Genomic DNA, 20,948 nt, shown 5'->3' with positions numbered 1-20,948 from the left:
CAGCCCTTCAGATATTTGAAGACGGCTGTCAAATCTCCTGTCGGTCTTCTCTTCTCCAGCCTAAGCGTCCCCAACACCTTCAGAAAGAGCAAGACTCTTATGAGCACTGTATAGGATGGGTGGTCATAAGGCTGTCTGACCCTCCTGAATTAATTTCCTGTGCTTTTGAGGTTTGTCCTGGTTTAGCATCTGAGAGAGAATAAGTTTGAGGAAAGGGCAAGCCCTGCTCCTGCCTTATTCCAAGCCCTTTCTATACCAGATAGTTCCTCATTTGGTTTTTTCAAGTCTTTGTTTTTTAAATATCTGCTGCTTGTGATATTTATGACTGGCTAAGCAGAGGTCAAGGGATGCGGGTGGCGCTGTGGGTTAAACCACAGAGCCTAGGACTTGCTGATCAAAAGGTCAGTCGGCAGTTTGAATCCCCGCGACGGGGTGAGCTCCCATTGCTCGGTCCCAGCTCCTGCCCACCTAGCAGTTTGAAAGCACGTCAAAGTGCAAGTAGATAAACAGGTACCGCTCTGGCCGGAAGGTAAACAGTGTTTCCATGCACTGCTCTGCTTCGCCAGAAGCGGCTTAGTCATGCTGGCCACATGTACGCCAGCTCCCTCGGCCAATAAAGCGAGATGAGCGCCGCAACCCCAGAGTCGGTCACGACTGGACCTAATGGTCAGGGGTCCCTTTACCTTTACTTTTTAAGCAGAGGTGATTGGCATAAACATCTATTGAGCTTCTTAGCCACTGAAAATGTATTGGTAGCATTGGGGCTGAGAGGAGGAAGACTGAACCATGGTTTTGGAGAGTTTTTTTTAATGGGGGTGGGGGTGTCAAAATCTTGGCAGGACTATTCCCCACTTTGCCCATTAGCAGGCTCTTCCCTGTCACTGACAGCCTCTCTGCAAAGATCTCCGGATTTGCACAAAAGTGCGACTTTAGTAAACAAACAAGAAGAACTTTTGCATTTATTTTTTTAAAAGAGATTTCCAAAAGTACAGTTGGAACAACAGGGACAATGCATACAGCCTCGCAGATTTGGCAACTGTTGTACAGCAGCTCCAAAGATCCTGCACTGCTTGCAAATGTATTTCTGAGCCCAAGCCAAGCTGTGGACATATAAAGGCCCAAATATGGGCCTGACAGGGTCTTCTCCGTGGTGGCTCCTATCTTTGGACTGACCTGTGTCTGATGCTACTGTGGACTATGTTTTCACACCAGTTACAGAGGCATCTCTTTGCCCAGGCTTTTAAGGAGAACCTAAGCTAGTCTGCCAGGGACGCGGGTGGCACTGTGGGTTAAACCACAGAGCCTAGGGCTTGTTGATCGGAAGGTTGGCAGTTCGAATCCCTGCAATGGGGTGAGCTCCCATTGTTCGGCCCCAGCTCCTGCCAACCTAGCAGTTCAAAAGCACGTCAAAGTGCAAGTAGATCAATAGGTACCGCTCTGGCGGGAAGGTAAACGGCGTTTCCGTGCGCTGCTCTGGTTCGTCAGAAGCGGCTTAGTCCTGCTGGCCACATGACCCGGAAGCTGTACGCCGGCTCCCTCGGCCAATAAAGTGAGATGAGCGCTGCAACCCCAGAGTCGGTCACGACTGGACCTAATGGTCAGGGGTCCCTTTACCTTTACCTTTAAGCTAGTCTGCCAGTTGAGACTAGGAACAGAGGAAGCCGTCTCGTACAAAGTCAGACTGTTGGTCCATTTAGCTCAGTATTGTCTGCACTGGCTGGTAGCATCTCTCCAGGGTACCAGAGGGGGAGCCTTTCCTAGCCCTGCCCGGAGATGCCATGAGGAATTTCACCTGGGCTCTTCTGCAAGCAGTGTGTGTGTCCTGCCACTGAGCTGTGGCTCTGGGAGAGACTGACTTCCCCCCAGCTCTTTATAAATGTTCTTTGTTTTGCGTTGCTGAAAATGTTGGTATCTGTAATTTTTATTGTGTGTTTTACGCTGCTGGAATGGTCTTGATGACGGGGCAGGCTCATAAATCAGGCGGAGAAACAAGCACTTAAATTAAATTGCAGATTGGCCATTAGCAAAGTTAGGGAACTTTCATTTGTGAGGTTAATCATGCCTTTTGGCCTGGAACGTGTCGTTTGTGGATACTGTCAATACAGATCACAAAGCCATAAAAACATTTGCATTTGCACGGCCCTTTGGAGTGCTCAGAGCACCTCACATGCCATTATAGCAGCGCTCCTCACAACAACCTTCTGAGGTAGGACAGGGCTGCTGTAAGACAAAGGGTGGAGAAGGCTTGAGGCTGAGAGAGACAGGCAGCAATCGTCCCTCCTTCTTGATGTGAGAGTAGCAGGTCAATGGCTGAGAACATGTCTGCTGGGCCAGGCCAAAGGGGTCCCCTCTAGTCCAGCAGCCTGCTCTCACAGGGGCCAACCTGGGAAACCGACAAGCAGGATTTGAGCGCAAGAGGAACTCTCCCCTCCTGCAGTTCCCAGCAATTGGCATTCAGAAGCATTTCTGGCTAGGGGCCATCTGCAGCCTTCTCCGCAAATTTGTCTAATCCACTTTTAAAGCCATCTTGGTTGGTGGCTATCAGGGTCTACAGTGGCAGGGAGTTCCACAGTCTAATTATGAGCTGCCTGAAGAAGTCCTTTCTTTTCTCTGTCCTGGGTTTTTCCGGCGTTCATTCGATGCCCACAAATTCTAGTGTTCCAAGAGGAAGCATTTTCCCTCTCCGCTTCCTCCTTGCCTTGTGCAGTTTTATAAACTACTGTCCTATCGCCTCTTTCTGCCTTTTCTCTGAACTAAGAGGTCCCAAATGGGGAAGCTTTTCCTCATAGGGGAGGGGCTCCAACCCCTTGACTGTTTAGGTTGCCCTAGTAAAGGTAAAGGGACCCCTGACCATTAAGTCCAGTCATGGCAGACTCTGGGGTTGCTGCGCTCATCTCGCTTTATTGGCCGAGGGAGCCGTCGTACAGCTTCCGGGTCATGTGGCCAGCAGGACTAAGCTGCTTCTGGCGAACCAGAGCAGCACACGGAAACGCCGTTTACCTTCCCGCTGGAGCGATACCTATTTATCTACTTGCACTTTGACGTGCTTTAGAACTGCTAGGTTGGCAGGAGCAGGGACCGAGCATCAGGAGCTCACCCCATTGTGGGGATTTGAACAGCCGACCTTCTGATCGGCAAGTCCTAGGCTCTGTGGTTTAACCCACAGCGCCACCCTTGGTTGCCCTACTTTTCCGACTCTGCTACATCCTTTCTGAGGTGAGGGAGATGAGCAGAACTGAACACAGCACCTGGGAAGAGGGGCAGGCATGGCTTTTCTACAGCCTGCTTCCTGCCTGGCCTTGACCTTCTGCAGGGGACCTCAGGGTGGAACAATGGAGGTCCTGCTCTTGGTGGCTATGTTATTTTTCTGCTCACTTTCCCATCTCCATGGCACATGTTTCCTTTCCCCCCTCTGGGCTCCGGTCAACCAGGATCTATCCCACAGCCTCCCTTTTCATGCTTTGCACTTCATCCAATCCCCTCCTGCCTCACAGCAACTTAAGCCAGCAGAGGAAAATGGATAAATAATGCAGACGTAGCTTTTATCGGTTTAGGGTGGTGAAATCAGATACGAACTGGGCTGCAGCGGCTCAGTGGAGAGAGAGGAGTTGTAATGACCAGTCAAATGGTAGCCTCACAACTCCCTTCTGTGCCACCCTGGTAGCAGCACACACACAACAGTTTAGAGGGAAGGAAGGGAAGAGGGAACACGACAGAAGTTTGTGAAATAATGCAAAGCACAGGGAAAGTGGATAGTTGTTTTTTTTAAAAAAATATTTCTTTGCAAACCCTAGAACTCATTGACCTCCAGTGTAGTCGAATGTTGGGAGATTCAGGAAAGACGCAAGAAAGCAGTACAGTTAAAGTGTGGAACTCCTTGCCACAGGAGACAGTGATGTTCATGAACCTGGCTGGATTTAAAAGATTTGACAAATTCACTGTGCTTCTGAATCCCAGTTGCCTGAAACCACAGGAGGGAAGAGTTAATCCTGCTTGCAAATTTCCCATTGCCGCATCTGCTTGGCTCCTGTGAGAACAGGATTCTGAATTAGGTGATCCCCCACATTGGCCTGATCCTGCAGGGCTGTTCTTATGTTCTTATACCCTTTTACGAAGCAGCATTCTGGACTGAGATGAGCCCCCACTGGGGCGATTCATTAAGACGACTGCCTTCTCAAATACCAAGGCAGGGCTTGGCTGTCACTCAAGTGATGCTGAAAACCAGTCCTTCCATGCGCAGGGCCTGTAAAGCAACCTAAATGTGCTGGAACAGGTCATAAAATTACTTTTTAAAGCAATCCTTTCCCTGTGCCCTGTTCATTGGTCCACATACAGTTAGAAGGGGGGGGGGGCTTCAGTAATTGTGTGAAAGTCCCCTTTGGGGGCCTAGCATGAAAAGCTTCCCAAAGCCGAGGGCCTCTGAGCATCTGTGGGCGCTTGTGCTTGCACGCGTGAGCATGTCAGAGGGGTGTGCTCCTAGGCACCTGCAGAGTGTCCCCAGTGAGGCAGCTTCAACAAGCCACACACAAAGGACAGAAGCATTTATAAGGGTGGTGAGCGACACCCCCCCCCCGGCAGGGTTGATTCCCTAGGCAGCGCATCCTGTTTTCCCAGATTGATCTCCTTAAGGAAGGGGGCAGAGTAAACTGGGAGGCTGCAGAGGGGCAGCATCCCTGAGGAGGGACATCAGAATTTCCTGGATCAGGCCAATGGCCCACCTGGAGTCCAGCCTCCTGTTCTCACAGAGCCCCAATGGGAAACCCGCAAGCAGGATTGGAGCACAAAGAGCACAACTCTCCCCTCCTGTAGCTTCCAGCAACTGGCATGAAAGAAACAGCCCTTCCCTTTTGCAAGAACCCCATTCAGAGGTAGACTGCCCCTGGGTGGGGAGGCTCCATTCTCTGCAACCAGCAGGTGGATCGTCGCCTTTTCAAGGCACCTCAAACCCAGTGACCCCCACCCCTTGTTTTTTAATGGCCCGGCGACATTGTCAAAAATTGAAGGCAGCAAGGCTGCTAAACACCAGTTGCCAGAAACCGCAGGAGGCGAGAGGAGAGCAGCTGCCGCTGCCGCTGGTGGTTTCAGCCGCTGTGAGATGCCATTGGCCTCATCCTGCAAGCTCTTCTGGTGCTCTTATCGCCTCCTGGCTCCGCTCCAGGGGTCCAGCCCCGCAGTCCGTTGCGGGGCCTGGGATTCCCTCCCCCCCCCCCGCAGTCCTCGATGCGTTGGTCAGCCTCCCGCGTTGGCGAGCGCCGAGCGCATCCTCCTCGGAGCAGCGCGGGGGAAAGAGGTGCCGGGGCTGCGAGCCAGCCAGCCAGCCAGCCAGCCAGCGAGCCCCTCCTGCTGTCCCCCGGCGAGCCGTCGAATCAGCGGCGCCCGCAGTGGTCTCTCCTCCGCCCGGGCGAGCCTCTCATCCAAACCTCGGTCACGTAGGATTGCGTAGAAGCGGGGAGGGAGGCGAGGCTGCTGGTGCCGCCGCCGCCGCCGCCACCGGCTGCCTCCGAAGAGGCTCCCATTCTCCGCGCGCCGCTGCTCCGCCGGGTCGGGACCCAGGACCCGCCGCGAAACCGCCTCCTCGGGGAGGGGAGATGGCAGCCCGGGCGGCCGCGGCTGCTGTCCGGCCCCCGGGCAGCCCCTGAGCGCCTCGCCGGTGGGGGCGGCTCCCGGGCAGCCCAGAAGAAGAGGAGGAAGGGGGCTTCGCCGCCCCCGGGTCCCTCGTGGCGCCATGGGCCGCCGGAGAAGCTGAGCGAGGCCGTCGCGGAGCTATGTGGCTGGCCCGGGGACCGGCGGGCCGCAGCGGGGGCCACGAGGCAGCTGCAGCGCCGCCGCCGACGGAGAGGAGGAGGAGGCGGCGGCGACGGGGGGCGGGAGCCTGAGAGAGCCCGCCTTCGCCCCCCCTCCTCCGCCCGCCCTCCGCGCGGTCCCCGAGCGTGGAGACAGACGGCGCCTCTTTCGTCTTCCCAGCCGACGTCGACACTGCGAAAGGCCTCGCTGGACGGGTCCCGGACGGAGCGGGGGGCATGAGGGGGGCTCCGCCGGCGCCTCTGGGGTCCGGCAGCTCAGAAATGAGATTCCCGCGAGGCCCCGACGCCGGAGACCCCCGCGCAGAGGCGGCCAGAGCATCGCAGGGAGCAGCAGCAGCCGCAGCCGCCCCGTCGGACCCACATTCCTCCTCCTCCTCGTGATGCACCGCTGGGCCTCGGGACCCGCGGGGGGATACTGAGGCAGGGCTCTGGAGAACCTCCACTCCTCCCCCCCTCCACGCCCAACATTTGCCAGCCGGGTTTTGTATCCCTTTCTCTCGCTCGCTTCGCAACGAGGACCGTCCCTTCGTGCCAAAGCCGCGCGGGCCCTGGAGCGGCCAGCTGTTGCGGGGCTCGCATCTGGAGAGGCGCGAGGTTCCGGAGGGGCGTCGGGGCCCTGGACAAGGCGCCTGGCCAGCCTGCCGACGGAGAGCCCCTGCCGTCGGACCTTCCCCCGAGCGGAGGCAGCGCGGGAGGGAGGCGAGCAGAGGCGTCTTTTCCCCCCAGCCTCTGGGCTGGGGGGGAGGCGGAGAGGAGCAGGGGGTCTCTGCTGGGGGCCCGGACTTTCGGGGTGGGGGGCTTGCGCCGAAGATGGGGAGCCGTCGAGCGGGCGATGAGGGCTAGCGGCCTGTGACTGCTGCTGCCGCCGCCGCCGCCGCCGCCCGCCCCGTCCGGCCATGGCCGCGGCCATCGCCAGCTCGCTGATCCGGCAGAAGCGGCAGGCCCGCGAGTCCAACAGCGACCGCGTGTCCGCCTCCAAGCGCCGCTCCAGCCCCAGCAAGGACGGCCGCTCCCTCTGCGAGAGGCACGTCTTGGGCGTCTTCAGCAAGGTCCGCTTCTGCAGCGGCAGGAAGAGGCACGTCCGGCGGAGACCAGGTCAGTAGCTGCCGCGGGCGGGCGGGCGCCCTGGGGGGCCAGACCCAGAAGCAGCGACCCTGGGCGTGTGCTGAGGGAGTGCGGGTGCTCCCGGGGATTGCCCTTGCAGGGGGGCCTCGGGGCATGTGCAGAGTGCTTCCCTTGTTTTGAGCAGTCCAGGCCGTGAGTCCTCTTAGCTCAGCGCCTGGTTCCTCGCAGTTTGCAAGGTGCTGTCCAGCTCCACCTCGACAGATCGGCAACCGAGGTAGACTGTCCCTAAACCTGGAGCTCTGTTTATCCACCAGAGCTATTAGGCATTTATAGACCTAGCTGCCACATATGAAGCTTTTACCTTTTGATGCCACTCTGACTGCGACTAAGGTGGGGCCAGGAGTCCTGCCACAGGGTGCAGCTGAATGCCTCTGGGGTGCCCGTAAGCAGGGCTTGACGTCTGTCTCTTGCTCTTTGCCCCACACCAACTGGAATTCAGGCTTAGGCTGCCCCCTCCTATTGCCATTGTGACGAAAAGCAAATAAACTGAGCATGTGCAGAGTGCCACTTAAGAACTGCAAACCCCCATTTAGAAGGCAGACCCAGGGGCTGTGTTTCCCGGGTGTTGATTTTCAATACTAGGAGCCAGGCCCGCAGCATCTGAGGCAGGGAGGGTGGCAAGAGTTCTCCTGCGCAAGTGCAGAGCGCTCCCTCATAGGCAGCACCACAGCAGGGATGTCTGTGGATATTGTGCAGCTTGTTACCATTATTATTTGCAGCCTGTCTGTCAGAATACGGATCCTTCAAAGGTAGCTTATAAAGGACTTTGAAATGCAGCCCCCCCCAAAAAAAACACCCCAAAACATGATAAGCAATTTCAACATATAATAAGTCAGATCATTGGTGGTAGATTGATCCCTGAATTTCTCCCAGGCTCAGGGCTGCCTCCCCCCCCCCCCACTTTTCTTCATATTTTGAAAGCTCTTCCCTTTTCCCTTTTAATTTTTTCCCTTGCTGCATTTGCATAACAGTTCCCAGATTAATTGTCCCACATTGCAGCCTTTTATTCTGGATTCAGGTGGTTTCCAGCAAGTCCTGCCCGCCCCCCCACTTCTGGTTCTGCTCTTACAGTAACTAAAAGATGTAGGGTCCTTATTTCCTCCCAGTCCGTATATGCTTTGAACCACAGGGAGCAAAATCCGTTCTCTTCTAGCTGTAATGCTCACAGGTACTTGGGTCAAGTGTGCGGAACTGACCCGGGCCTGCAATTATCACCGGAGGCCCATCTTCATCGCCCTCCCTTCCGGAGGGCGGCAGCAGCAGGAGAAGGGGCCTTTTCTGTGGTGACTCCCCACTTGTGGGACGCTCTCCCCAGGGAGACTCACCTGGCACCTTCACGGCGTGTTTTTTGGGCACCATTTCTCTATAACCAGGAGTTTGGTTGATGAACATCAGTGTCTGAAATTCACCAGGTGCCAAGGGCATTTTACACCTGGCTATCTGCCCAAGTGAAGATGACTGTGTGGCAGGATGACACCTGGACGTCTCCACCACCTGGAGCTGCCTACCTGGGGATCTTGGGCTCTTCTGTTGTCTCACGTTAGCAAAATGTCCTGTGGAATTCTATCCATTACGTTTTATCTGCGCAATCACAATGAATTTCAGGAACCCTAAAGTCGTATTGAAAAATGTGACTTTCGAGCTGCCTGGGCCCCAAATGGCAACTAGGCATCCTGTTTTGGCTGGTTTAAGGAGACATTTGGCACCCAGCTTAAATATCTCAGTTTCTAACCCTGGTTAACATTGCATGGGCTTTTAAATGTGTTTGTGGGGTGCGGGATATTGGCTTGTCATTGTTTTTCATAGAATCACAGAATTGTAGAGTTGGAAGGAACCTCAGGGGTCATTTAGTCCAACCCTCTGCAACGCAGGAACTTTAACTAGATCATACATGACCAATGGCCACCCAACCTCTACTTAAAAACCTCCAAGGAAGGAGAGTCAACCACCATCCAAGGCAGTCTGTTCTACAGTACAGTGGTACCTCAGTTTACGAACTTAATCCGTTCCAGAAGTCTGTTCTTAAACCAAAACTGTTCTCAAACCGAGGTGTGCTTTCCCAAATGAGGCCTCCCGCTGCTGGTGCCCTTCCACCGTTTGGATTCCATTCTTAGACCGAGGTAAAGTTCTCAAACTGGGACACTACTCCGGTTTTGCAGAGCTATTAAACCAAATCATTTGTAAACAGGACTGTTCTTAAACCGAAGTACCACTGTAAACCTTAGTTGAAAGACACCCATAGTGTTTTGTGCTCCCAGATGTCAGATTTTTAACCAACATTCAGTGACTGGAGCCTGATAGATGATCCAAAGATTTATCAGGTGTTTTTAACCCCAGGCAGATCTGTGGCAGCAAAATGTGGCTGACTTTATAACACCCTCCCCCCGAAAATGGACTATTTTTTTTACCTGCTAATATCCACTGTCCCTTCTTCCTCTTGCATGTCAATCGGATTTGAACAGGACACATTTCCCGAATCGTGCCCATTGGCACCAAAGGTTTGCCTCCTTGCTCTCAAGAGCCTCGGCTCTGCCAAGTGGTTCAAAAGGAAGGCTGTCCAGGCATAGGATTTGCTCTGGCCACTGGTTTCCCCAGCTGTGCTACTACTGATGCTCCTCTCTGTGTGACGGAGCAATGGGATGTTGCATTGAAACGGACACAGACTCTGGTGCTCAAGTCAGCCCAGAAAGCACATCTTGTGAAGAGCTGGAAAAGGGGTTTGCACACTGAGCTTCTAGCGTGGCTCCGACATCCCAGCACTCTTCCCTGTGGACGGCACCAGACATTACAGGCCTCCACTAATGAATTTGTCCTTATGTAACAGAGAGGGAGGATGTCTACAGCGCATGGGGAGTAGGAAGTACACGTTCTCCAGCTCTTTGCATGCACACGCCTCCGCTTCCCATTTCACAAGGAATCTGTGCTCCACAGAACATAAGGAGTTAGGCAAGAACCTGTGCTGGATTGGGCCCTTGGCTCATCCACTCCAGCATCCTGTTCTTACAGGGGCCAACCAGACGCCCAAAGGGAAAACATGAGAGCCCTCTCCTCATTGCTTGTACCAATTAATAGCCCTCTCCTTTGTGAATGTGCCTGTTCCTCTCTTACAGCCATCCAAGTTTCTAGCCATCACTGCCTCCTGTGGCAGGGAGTTCCATAGTTTAATTCTGTGATGAAGGATTTTCCTTTATCTGCCTTAACCTTCCGCCATTCAGCTTCCCTGGAGATCCACAAGCTCGTTAGGAGAGATGGAGAAGAACTTTTTCTCTCTCCGCTTTCTCCATGCCAGGCAGAATTTCATAAACTGTCGTGTCGCCTCTTCCTTGCCTTTTCTCTAAATGAAGAAGTCCCAAACGTTGCCGCCTTTCTTCATAGAGGTAGGCTAGGCTGAGAGCCAGTGACTGGCCCAAGATCACCCAGGGAGAACTTCACGGTCGAGAACCCTGGTCTCCCAGTTCCTAGTCCAACGCTCTAACCACTACACCACGCTGTCTGCAGATACATCATTACAGGAACTTGTGAATCGTCTTATTGGAATAGGCAGCAGCCAATCTCTCTCAGCACCCTTTTGGGATTCAACTGTCGGGAGGCCCTTCTCTCTCTCTCTCTCTCTCCCCCCACACACACACTCTACTGGCATGTAGCTTGGCTTACTTCCCCGAGCTGTCTGAAATTCATATCTGCCGTGTCTGGCCAAATTCAAGCACTAACCGAGTGCTCTCTCTCACTCACCCAACAGGCCTTATACCGAGTCAGACTGGTGCTCCACCTAGCTTAGTGGGGGGGCCCCTTGGACCTATAAACTCACCCCCAGTGTCCCCTACGCCTACTGTACCCTATTGAAAAAGCATTATTTCAGAGCGGCGGTTTGCACGACCCACTAATGTGACACAATGCAATTTGAGACAGCGACAGTTAATTGCATATTTATTCACAATCTGATTCTAGCCATTGAGTTCAATTAAATCAGCAAAACTGATGAAGCTGATACAGGGATGCCCCCATAATGAGAGCCACTGATCTAGTTCAGTGTTGTCCACACTGACTGGCAGCAGCTGGCCAGGATTTCCTATGGGAGACTTCCCAACTGGGGAACTGAACCCGGGACTCCTCTAGGCAAGGCAGGTGCTCTGCCCCTGAAAGGTGGGTGCTTGTTTGTGTGGTCCCACCCTGCCTGCAAGGAGCAGATGGAGCAAAGTCAATATATGATGAAAAGGTAGCTGATCAATTGATGGAGTGGCAGGCAGTCTGCTGCTGCACCTGAGCTGTGACTACTGCCCTGGCCACTGTGGGCAGTGAGATTCCTGGGTGAGGTCCGGGATCATGCCCAGTATGGCCTCCTTAGCAGTCCCGTTTAAACCAAGAGCTGCCAAGCTTCAGATCTGTCAGCCATACTGTCTAAACTTTGGTGGCTAAGAGCGACCTTTGATTCCTTTGGAAATGGCATGCACTCTGTGCATGCTCAGAGACACGTCCCTGCCAAGCACAGAGAGGGCACACAGAGAGGGCACCTGAGGGTCCCTGAGGGTCGCCTAACGATGGCTTACGCTCTGCCCTGCTAGACTTCCAAAGTTTGTTCCTTTTTTATTAAAGTACCCAAGAGGAAGGCGGAACTGCTGGCTTGGCACAGCCCACCTCAGCCAGATATTGAACTGAACAATGTAGCTTGCCTTTTCAAGATCTGCCCTTTGGGTCTGGAATTGTCATCCCTGTAAGATAGTTTGCTTTGCAGAGTCTTTTTAGGGAGGGTTGGCCGCAAAACAGAAATGCCCACTGTTTGCGAAAGTCCGACCGACGATAGCATAAAACCGCCTGGGGGGGTGCAAATGCCGCCCACTGGGGGGTGCCAGGCTGATCACCAGGCATATTTGCACGATCAGCAGGTGGATTTTCATGACAACAATTGTGCCAAACGCGGAAATCCGCCCACTGAGTGTGTGAGTGCCACCATGCCGAGCGTGGTGTAGTGGTTAAGAGCAGTGGACTCATAATCTGGTGAACCGGGTTCACTTCCCCGCTCCTCCACATGCAGCTGAAGTCTCTCAGCCCCACTCACCTCACAGGGAAAGGAGAATGTTAGCCGCTTGGAGACTCCTTCAGGTAGTGATAAAGCGGGATATCAAATCCAAACTCTTCTTCTTCTTCTTCCTCCCAGGGGGATTTTGTCACCCCCCTAGGCGTGACACTCAGGGTGGACTGCACCCCCACCCCCTTGTGACGCCCCTGCCTAGGCCATCCACACTCCAGAGCCTCTGCCTGTGTTGCTCCTGAGCGCCCTTTGGCCATTCCTGCCAGGGGACAGAAGCTGGGGGCTTCAATGGTTTGCACAGCCACTGAACTACCATTTCCCCATTTGCAAAGGGGGGGGGGGGAGGAATGGAGATGGCTTGGATGGAAATTCTTGGACAGCTTGGCTCGTGACATTGGCGTGCTGGAATCTAGCCGTTGCCGAGTAAGCGACTCTTGCAGGACAGACCATTCCAGGCCTAGAAGCAGAAGTCAACTCGCGGGATTGTGCTGGACAGACGAGCCCGTAAAAGCACTTTGCAAATTAAAAAATGCAAATGAAAGAGGCCATAAGTTAATGACCCTTTTTGCAGTATAGGAACATAGGGAGCTGCCTGGTGCTAAGTCAGACCGGTTGGTCCAGCCGAGCTCGGCGTCACCAGCAGCTCTCCAGGGCCCCAGGCGGGGGTCTCTCCTGGCCCTACCAGGACATGCCAGGGATTGGATCTGGGAAGTTCTGCATGCAAAGCCCCACTGCTGGTGAGAAACATTGCCCTGCCCCTCCTCACAGGCGCCCCCTAGAGATAACGGCTAAGGCAGGCTTGGCGTGAGGGTCCTATGTTCACCTTCTCCAACCCCCCCCCCTTTGTTTTGCAAAGTTTCTTCCTGGCTTCCTACACTTCCTGCCCCCCAGCCGCAGACTGCCATTCTGCCAAAAGCTTTTCCTACAGAGCCATGTTGCACAAATCTCTGTCCCGCTGTTTTATAAGTCTTTGTAACTGTCGTCACTGGGCTTTTTAATTGTTGCGAATGCTTCCACCTCGCCTTATTCCAATTATTTGAGATCCTTGTGTTTATTGTGCTTTTAACTATAGCACTGGCCACCTCGGGTGGGCTTTGCCCCAAAAGGCAGCATATAAACGATTTTATAGCGCAAGCAAAATCAATACTGATATGGCAGCTTCGGGCGGGGGGAGGTGTGGCAGTGGTTTTCGGGTGGGTGGGAGGAGCAACAACACTAAAGCTGTTGGTGGCATCCAGCTAAGGTGAAGATGCATGCTTTTTGTAGAGAACAACCCTGTGCACCCCCTAAACCTGTTGTTGGGGTTTCCCAACCCTTGGGGTTAGATTTGGGAAGGGCATGGGAAGAGGGGAGGAAGTTATGTTGCGCAAGCGTGAACCCATGCGCTGATGGGACATATTAGTTGGGTGGTGCTCATAGTGTGGCCCAAGGCATGGACCCCTCAGTGTCGTCTGTGGTATGGGGTCTTGGGGTTCCTCGCTTGGCAGTGCTCAGAACCACCACATCTTTAGGGTGAGGCTGACGGATGGCTTTTGGAAGAGGCCTCACCTCCTCTTCTCTCCGCTCTTGCAGCTTGCAATGCCTGTCACTCCACTCCTGGTGGTGTCTGAATTATTTATTTTATATATATATTTAAATGCTATATTGATTGAAAACTGTATAACAAAAAAGATCAACAGATACTAAAGGCAAAATAAAAAATAAGCAATCATTCATTCCTTAATTGATACTTGCTTTCTGCATCATTTTGCAATTGAGTTTAACATTACCTCCAATCTTCCCATTAAGTTCCCAAATTAAATTCCTTGAATACGCACTTAACTTTATTTTCTCCGTGTTGTCTGACTTTAAGTTTTATCAAATTATCCTACTTACACACAGAAGTTCAATCAAAACTCCTGCCAATGGATCGATATTTCGACAGTCTTCTTTTACATAGGCTCTGTATAGGTCCCACTCTTTGATAAATTCTTCATCTGTAACGTCTTGTAACCTTGCTGATAATCTCTCGCCAGTTCAGCGTACTCTCTTAATTTGTTTTGCCAGTCTGAATATCAATTTAAGCGGCAGGTGTAGATCCTGGAGAGAGACGTTGGGAGTTTGAAAGGGCTCAAGGCTTGGGTGAAGCCAAAGCAGACTCCTTGCACTCCTTGCTCCAATATGCAGTCCAATATGCATATTGGAGGCCCTCCGACAGGTGGAGCTGATTTAATTATGGAGCTTGATCACCAGAGAACAGCTTGGTCTGTTGAGTGCAAATTGCGAATTCTGCCTCTGCACAGAGTTGTGTGTGATACAGACCGTCATCCCTGCCCCTTCGCATAGATTCAATACTTTCTTGTCTCCCACTTTGGCTGGCTGAATCCACTCTTCCCCCTGTAGCTCCTCTGCTTTGCCTTCCAGCTTCAGCAGAGGAGGGGAAAGGATCGTGTCCCCCTCTTTGTGCAGAGCTATGGATAGGTGGGCTGGGCTGCCAGTCAGGAGAAAGACTGGGCTTCAGAAGCACTCAAAAAGCCCTTGAAACGCCCAAGGAGTCTTCTCTCTTTAATCAGCATCTTTCAGGCTTGAATTTTTAATAGACAGCTTTTGTGCCTTGTTTCGGGGGCCGAGAAGGAGCCGGAGCAGCATGCGGCTCATTTTTTCCACAAGGAGTTTTTGCAGCTCAGCTGAAGAGCTTTTTATGGTTCTGCAGGTGGAGGCTTGGGGGGGGGCAAGGGAGGAGGCCGGTCAGCCTGCAGGGCGAGCGCAAGAGAGACCCCCTCTGTACCCCAACCCCCCATGCCCAGGGAAGGAGGCAATATTTGCAGCTCTCTTTTTCCGTCAGTTTCCTGCTGAGCTGTTCCCGGCCTGCCAGGAGCGTGGGCGATGTTGCTGGGGGGGGGTGTGTGTGTGCATGTGTGAAACCTGCAGTTCCAAGGAAGGCAGCGGGCGGATGGGGGGGGGGAGGTTTGTGTGCAACAATCCCTCGCGAGTGAAATGTGTTGCTGGAGAATTAAAAGCCTTTTGCTTTGTGAAGTTGTCTCCTCCGCCATCATCAAAAGAGCTCGTTCAGGAGCTGGTCTCAGAACAGTCTTCCCTGGCACCCAAACCTGGTTCCTTCGAGATGAATTCCCATCTGCCCCAGCCAGCATGGCCCACTGGAGTTGTGGAACCATAGCTGGAAGGGTCAATAATCCCTGACAGGTGGCCGGCCACCCAACCTCTGCTTCAAAGCCTCCAAGGAAGGAGTTTCCACTGCTTTCTGAAGGAGTCCAAAAGACCTGGAGGGCACCAGGTTGGGGAAGCCTGTCCCAGAGCAACAAAACTTTTCAGAACTGTCTTCTTCTTGTGAAAAGGCCACCATCCCAGACATGATTTCTGTGTTCCGCTGCTATTGAGTGGGATTTTTGGGAAAGGGCCACAACTGGGTGGGCAGAGCATCTATCTTGCATGCAGAAGATACCAGAATCAGTCCCCAAAGACATCTCTAGGAAGGGCTGGGAGAGAGGCTCCTGTCTGAGACCCTGGAGAGCCGTTGCTGCCAGTCCGTGCAGGTGCTACTGAGCTGGACCAGGGCCTGACTTGGAATAAGGCGGCTTCCTGCGACCCTGGGATTAAGACGACTGTGTCCCTCTTCTGGTTGTAATGGATTTGGATATCATCAACAGCTCTAATGCTAGTATCCTTTGATGTTGTTTAGTCGTTTAGTCGTGTCCGCCTCTTCGTGACCCCCTGGACCAGAGCATGCCAGGCACTCCTGTCTTCCACTGCCTCCCTCATGCTGGTAGCTTCAAGAACACTGTCCCACCATCTCGTCCTCCATCGTCCCCTTTGCCTTGTGCCCTCCATCTTTCCCAACATCAGGGTCTTTTCCAGGGAGTCTTCTCTTCTCATGAGGTGGCCAAAGTCTTGGAGCCTCAGCTTCAGGATCTGTCCTTCCAGTGAGCACTCAGGGCTGATTTCCTTCAGAATGGAGAGGTTGGATCTTCTTGCAGTCCATGGGACTCTCAAGAGTCTCCTCCAGCACCACAATTCAAAAGCATCAATTCTTCGGCGATCAGCCTTCTTTATGGCCCAGCTCTCACTTCCATACATCACTACTGGGAAAACCAGAGCTTTAACTGTACGGACCTTTGTTGGCAAGGTGATGTCTCTGCTTTTTAAGATGCTGTCTAGGTTTGTCATTGCATTGTCATTTGTCAGTGTAAGCATCCTTACACTGAGATATCCAAGCGCTCAGAGGGCTTAGTGCGCTGTGTGCCACCAGCAGCCCTTCCGCCCCTCCTGCAGTGTAGGCCAGTATTCATCCTAAGCAGCAGGTGGAGGCAGGGCAGGGCACTGGGTTCGTGATGGAGGTAGAGGTTGAACTCAGCCCTTCTGCTGCTCCTGGTTTTGCTTTCTGCTTTAAACCTCGGGGCTGCTGGGCTGACTGAAAGCACTAAGATGGAAAAGCAGTGTGATGTAGTGGTCAGAGTGTCAGACGAGGACCTGGGAGACCAGGTCCTCCACTCAGCCTTGAAGCCCACTGGCATGACCTTGGGCCTCTCAGCCAAACCTCTACCTCTCACGGTTGTTGTGGGTATTGGAGAACCCTAAGTGCCACCTTGAGGGGGGGAAAGCACGGTGCTTCCATTCCTTCGGGGCTGGCTGAGCGACACCGGGCTGCCTGAGTGAAGAGACGGGTGTTGTTGCTGCCGAGCAGCTATGCGCTCAGCCAGGGAGCGCATGGCTGACTGCACATGTTTGCATGGGGGAGCACCTTTTGGCTAATGTGTATTATTCGCAGAAAGGCACAGCAGGCAGCCATTTCAAAATCTGAGTGATAGTCCCTGGGAATATGGCTCTTAAATTCAAATGATCTGGTGGGTGCGTGTTGCTCTGCTTCTCTGCACAGATGTTGAATGCAAATGGCAAAATGCAGGGCGGAGATCTGTGAGCTCTCGGCTCATGTGTTTAGGTGCCAACATTGGGACGCAGCTGCTGAAAGCGGAAAAGAAGAGCGCAGCTGAGCCCATGTTTTTTAGTGATTATTTTTTGGAGGGCGGGTATGTGTTTGTGTGTGAAGGGAACTTGCCACGAGCTGAATGGGACTTCAGCCAAGAGCTGTGACCCATAACTGAGAAGAGCCTACTGGATCAGGCCAGTCGCCCATCTATTCTTGTTCCCACAGTGGCCAGGGTTAGGGAACGCTGCTCTCAGGGACTGGCAGGAAGGGAGTTCCAGGTCAGCATAGCCCTGGTCGTTTCATTGTTCTAATGCAATTGATAACTCAGCTTTTTCCAAGAGGTGCCTGTCTGGTCCAAGTCCTGGGTGGTGATTGAAATCATCTTTATTCTTCTTTTGCTGGATCCAGCCCAGATAAATGGTTCTAGAAAGTCTTTTAAATGGAAGAAGGAAATTCTGGTGGCACCAGAGCCAGCAGGCTGGGCACGCATTCTGCCCGCTGGCCTTGGCGACTCACTTCCTACAACGCGCCCCCCCTTTGCCTCCCGTTCGGTTGCATCTTATTGATTTGCACACCGCTTGATTGATTTTAAAAAGACACTTAACGTGGTTTACAAAAAAAGATAAGGCAATGGAATCAGCAGTACAAAAAAATGACAGCAATAGTTTAAGGATTTTGAAAAGTTAAAAGAAGAATGTTCTAAAAGCAGAGGAAAACTCTCATCCATTTCTAAACATTTGGATAGTCTTGTCTAAACAAATATGTTTTTAGCAGGTGCTGAAAAGAGTACATTGAAGGTGCTTGCCTTGTATCAAGAGGCAGGGAGTTCCAACAGAACCGCTCTTAAATAAATACAGAGACCTCTATAGCTCAGCTGGTAGAACTCTAACCATGGGTTAGAGCCCCACATTGGGCAAAAGATTCCTGCATTGCAGGGGGTTGGCCTAGCTGACCCTTGTGGTCCCTTCCAACTCTGCAATCCTACCATACCATCAGAAAATTCTTCCTAATGTTTTGTCGGAATTTCCTTTCTTGTCATTTGAATCCATTGGTTTGCATCCTGCCCTCTGGAGCAGCAGCAGAAACCATCTTCCATGGGGCAGCCCTTCATGTACGTATTTGAAGATGACTATCCTATCCACTCCTCCAGGCTAAACATACCCATCTCACTCACCCCTCCCCCATCCTCTCACAGCTTGCTCCAAGCCCCTCCCCTCTCACCCCATGCCTCTCCCCTCTTAACAGAGGGCAGGTGCTCTGTGGGGCAATCTCTGTTTGAAGGGCCCCTACACCCTCCTCCGTTAAACAGCTCGCCTGGGCCTGCCAGCCATTCCTCACTCTGCAGACTGCAGAGCATGACGACACCTTACATTTTTATTATATAGGGAGATATTCCAAAGTTCTTTCTTTCTTTCTTTCTTTCTTTCTTTCTTTCTTTCTTTCTTTCTTTCTTTCTTTCTTTCTTTCACTTACCATTCCCAAGCCTCTGAATATATCCCCATTCCCCCCCCCCCACCAATGATGGAAAGCAAACTGTTTAGGATTCAACGCCAGATGGGCTTGTGATAATTGCCCACACCAGCTGAACAATAGTCTCCACACTGGAGATCAAAGATGACAGTTCACCGCAGCTTTGCGAAACCAGGGCAGTCTTGGGACTGCCTGTCTCCCGCAGACTCTATTTGTGTGTCGGTTCCGCCTCTTCTTTCATTTTCGCCGTGTTGCATCTCGCTGCGAGCTGCAGGTCGCCTGCAAACATCCACTCCCGCAAGCCAGCTCCTGCATCTGATGGAGAGACGGAGAGTTCTGGCTATCCTTAATGCGACAGGCCCTGTCACTAAAGGTGTTCTGCCTCAGCACGACTGCAGCGCTAGCGAGAGATGCAGGACTGGGCAGAGGAACATCAGCCAGGAGGGTCATTTTCAGCTGGTTAAAAGGGTTAATTGTAACTGGTTTTATCGCTTTTGCAACCACGTTTCACACTGCTTAGGAAAAACAAAAACGGTGTTAGGTGATGCTTTAGTTGTTGAAACAATAAACAACTTTATTGGCCGAGGGAGCCAGCATACAGCTTCCGGGTCATGTGGCCAGCATGACTAAGCCGCTTCTGGCGAACCAGAGCAGCACACGGAAATACCGTTTACCTTCCCGCCGGAGTGGTACCTATTTATCTACTTGCACTTTGACGTGCTGTTGAACTGCTAGGTTGGCAGGAGCTGGGACCGAGCAATGGGAGCTCACCCCATCGCGGGGATTTGAACCGTCGACCTTCCGAACGGCAAGTCCTAGGCTCTGTGGTTTAACCCATAGCGCCACCCACATGGCTTCCACCAATTCAGAAGCATTTCTGCCTCTGACTGTGGAGTCATCGTGGCTGGTAGATATCGATAGCCCTCTCCTCCTCCATGAATTTGTCTAATCCTCTGTGAAAGCCACCCAGATTGGTGGCCATTCCTGCCTCCTGTGGCAGGGAGTTCCACCGTTTAACTATATGCTTCATAAAGAAAGAATTAATTTTATCGGTCCTGAATCTTCCAACATCAATCTCCACAAGTTTGAGTGTTATGAGAGAGGGAGAAAGACATTTTTCCCATCAACTTTCTCCATGCTAAGCATAATTCTGTAAACTTCTATGATGTCTCTTCTGGCTCACCTTTTCTCTAAACGAAAAAGAAAAGTTTGATCTTTCTTCTGCTGCTCTTTTTACTATTTATTTGTTGCATTCGTGTCCTGCCCTTTTCTCCAAGGAGCTCCAAGTGGCCCACACGATTCTCCTGCTCCTTATTTGATCCCAGTGTCTCTCCCAGGCCCTAGCCTGACCCACTAACCACTACACCACACTGCCCCAAGACGCGTGTGAGTTTTCTTGGCAATTGCCGGCTTGGGCCTCAAATGTACGAATCAGGGCCACGTCCACCCCCTCGTTTGCAGCTGCCATTTAGTCAGAGAGCCCCCCCCCCCCGTTCCCTGGTGATGCATCTGAGTGTGGCATTGGAGTGTGGGTGGAGAAAATCACTCTTTAAAGTTTAAGTGCTGGGTGGAAAAAAAGCTTCGCTATTGGGGTTTGAACTAGGTTCCTCACCATGGAAGTAGTGGCTGAGCTGCCCGTTTGTTAATGGGTGGATCAGGGCCAGATTTAGGTTTGATGAGGCCCTCAGCTCCTGAAAGTAATGGGGCCCTTTATCTGTCCAGCTGTCCTTTGTCAACAACAAATTGCTGCTGTTTTTTGTGTTGAATATATGCCATATGGTAATTGATGGACCTCATAGGTCCATACACAACACAAAACACTGTTCCTGTATGTAGGTTTTATTTTACAGTGGTACCTCAGTTTAAGTACTTAATTCAATCCAGAGGTCTGTTCTTAACCTGAAACTGTTCTTAACCCGAAGCACCACTTTAGCTAATGGGGCTTCCCACTGCTGCCGCACCACCGGAGCACGATTTCTGTTCTCATGCTGAAGCAAAGTTCTTAACCTGAAGCACTATTTCTGGGTTAGCGGAGTCTGTAACCTGAAGCGTATGTAACCCGAGGTACCACTGTATTTGTTTTTTATCTTATATTTTGGAAATGTACATCCCAGTTTTTTTATTCCTTTAAAATTTTTTGGGGGCCCCAAGAGAGCGGGGCCCTAAGCTGGAGCTTGTTTAGCTTAGACATAAATCCGGCACCAGGGTGAATTACGGCTTATAGATTTTGGAAAACTGCAAGAGGGCAATTCACTCTGCAGGGAGCAAGTTGTCTTGGGCAGGGACTGTGTTGCAAAATGGCATTTCCTTTGACAATGTTACAGGCTCCCTCAGAAGGTGGGCTCTCCTACCTTGGAAGTGTTTAAGCAGAGGTTGGGTGGCCATCTGTCATTGAAGCTTTAGCTGAGATTCCTGCATTGCCGGGGGTTGGACTGGATGACCCCTTGGGGTCCCTTCCAAGTCTACAATTCTAGGGTATAAAAAGCCCAGCCCTTTCACAGCCCAAAGGAGGGTCAGCAGAAGAGTGCCTGCTTTGCATGTAGAAGAAGCTCCCAGGTTCAAGCCTTGGAGTTTTCAGGTTGGCCTGAAACGATGG

General features: G+C 52.3%; 1 protein-coding gene across 3 annotated transcripts in view; it reads left to right on the top strand.

Moving 5' to 3' along the window:
- Window positions 1–20,948, top strand: part of FGF12 (fibroblast growth factor 12) — a 214,658-nt gene that overhangs the window by 116,219 nt on the left and 77,491 nt on the right. Inside the window, exon 1 of one of the 3 annotated variants that reach the window (XM_083504592.1) lies at window positions 6,637–6,899. The exons of the other annotated variants lie outside the window; for them this stretch is intronic. Within the exon in view, the coding sequence (XP_083360718.1) occupies window positions 6,701–6,899 (199 nt within the window). The 5' untranslated portion in view covers window positions 6,637–6,700. Of the gene's footprint in view, window positions 1–6,636; window positions 6,900–20,948 lie in introns of those variants that run through there. 3 annotated transcript variants of the gene reach the window in all.

This window comes from Podarcis liolepis, assembly GCF_965112155.1.
Source record: "Podarcis liolepis genome assembly, chromosome: 5".
Taxonomy (NCBI): Eukaryota; Metazoa; Chordata; class Lepidosauria; order Squamata; family Lacertidae; genus Podarcis; species Podarcis liolepis.
The sequence above is the reverse complement of the archived record's forward strand: the minus strand, read 5'-3'. Positions and strand labels throughout refer to the sequence as shown.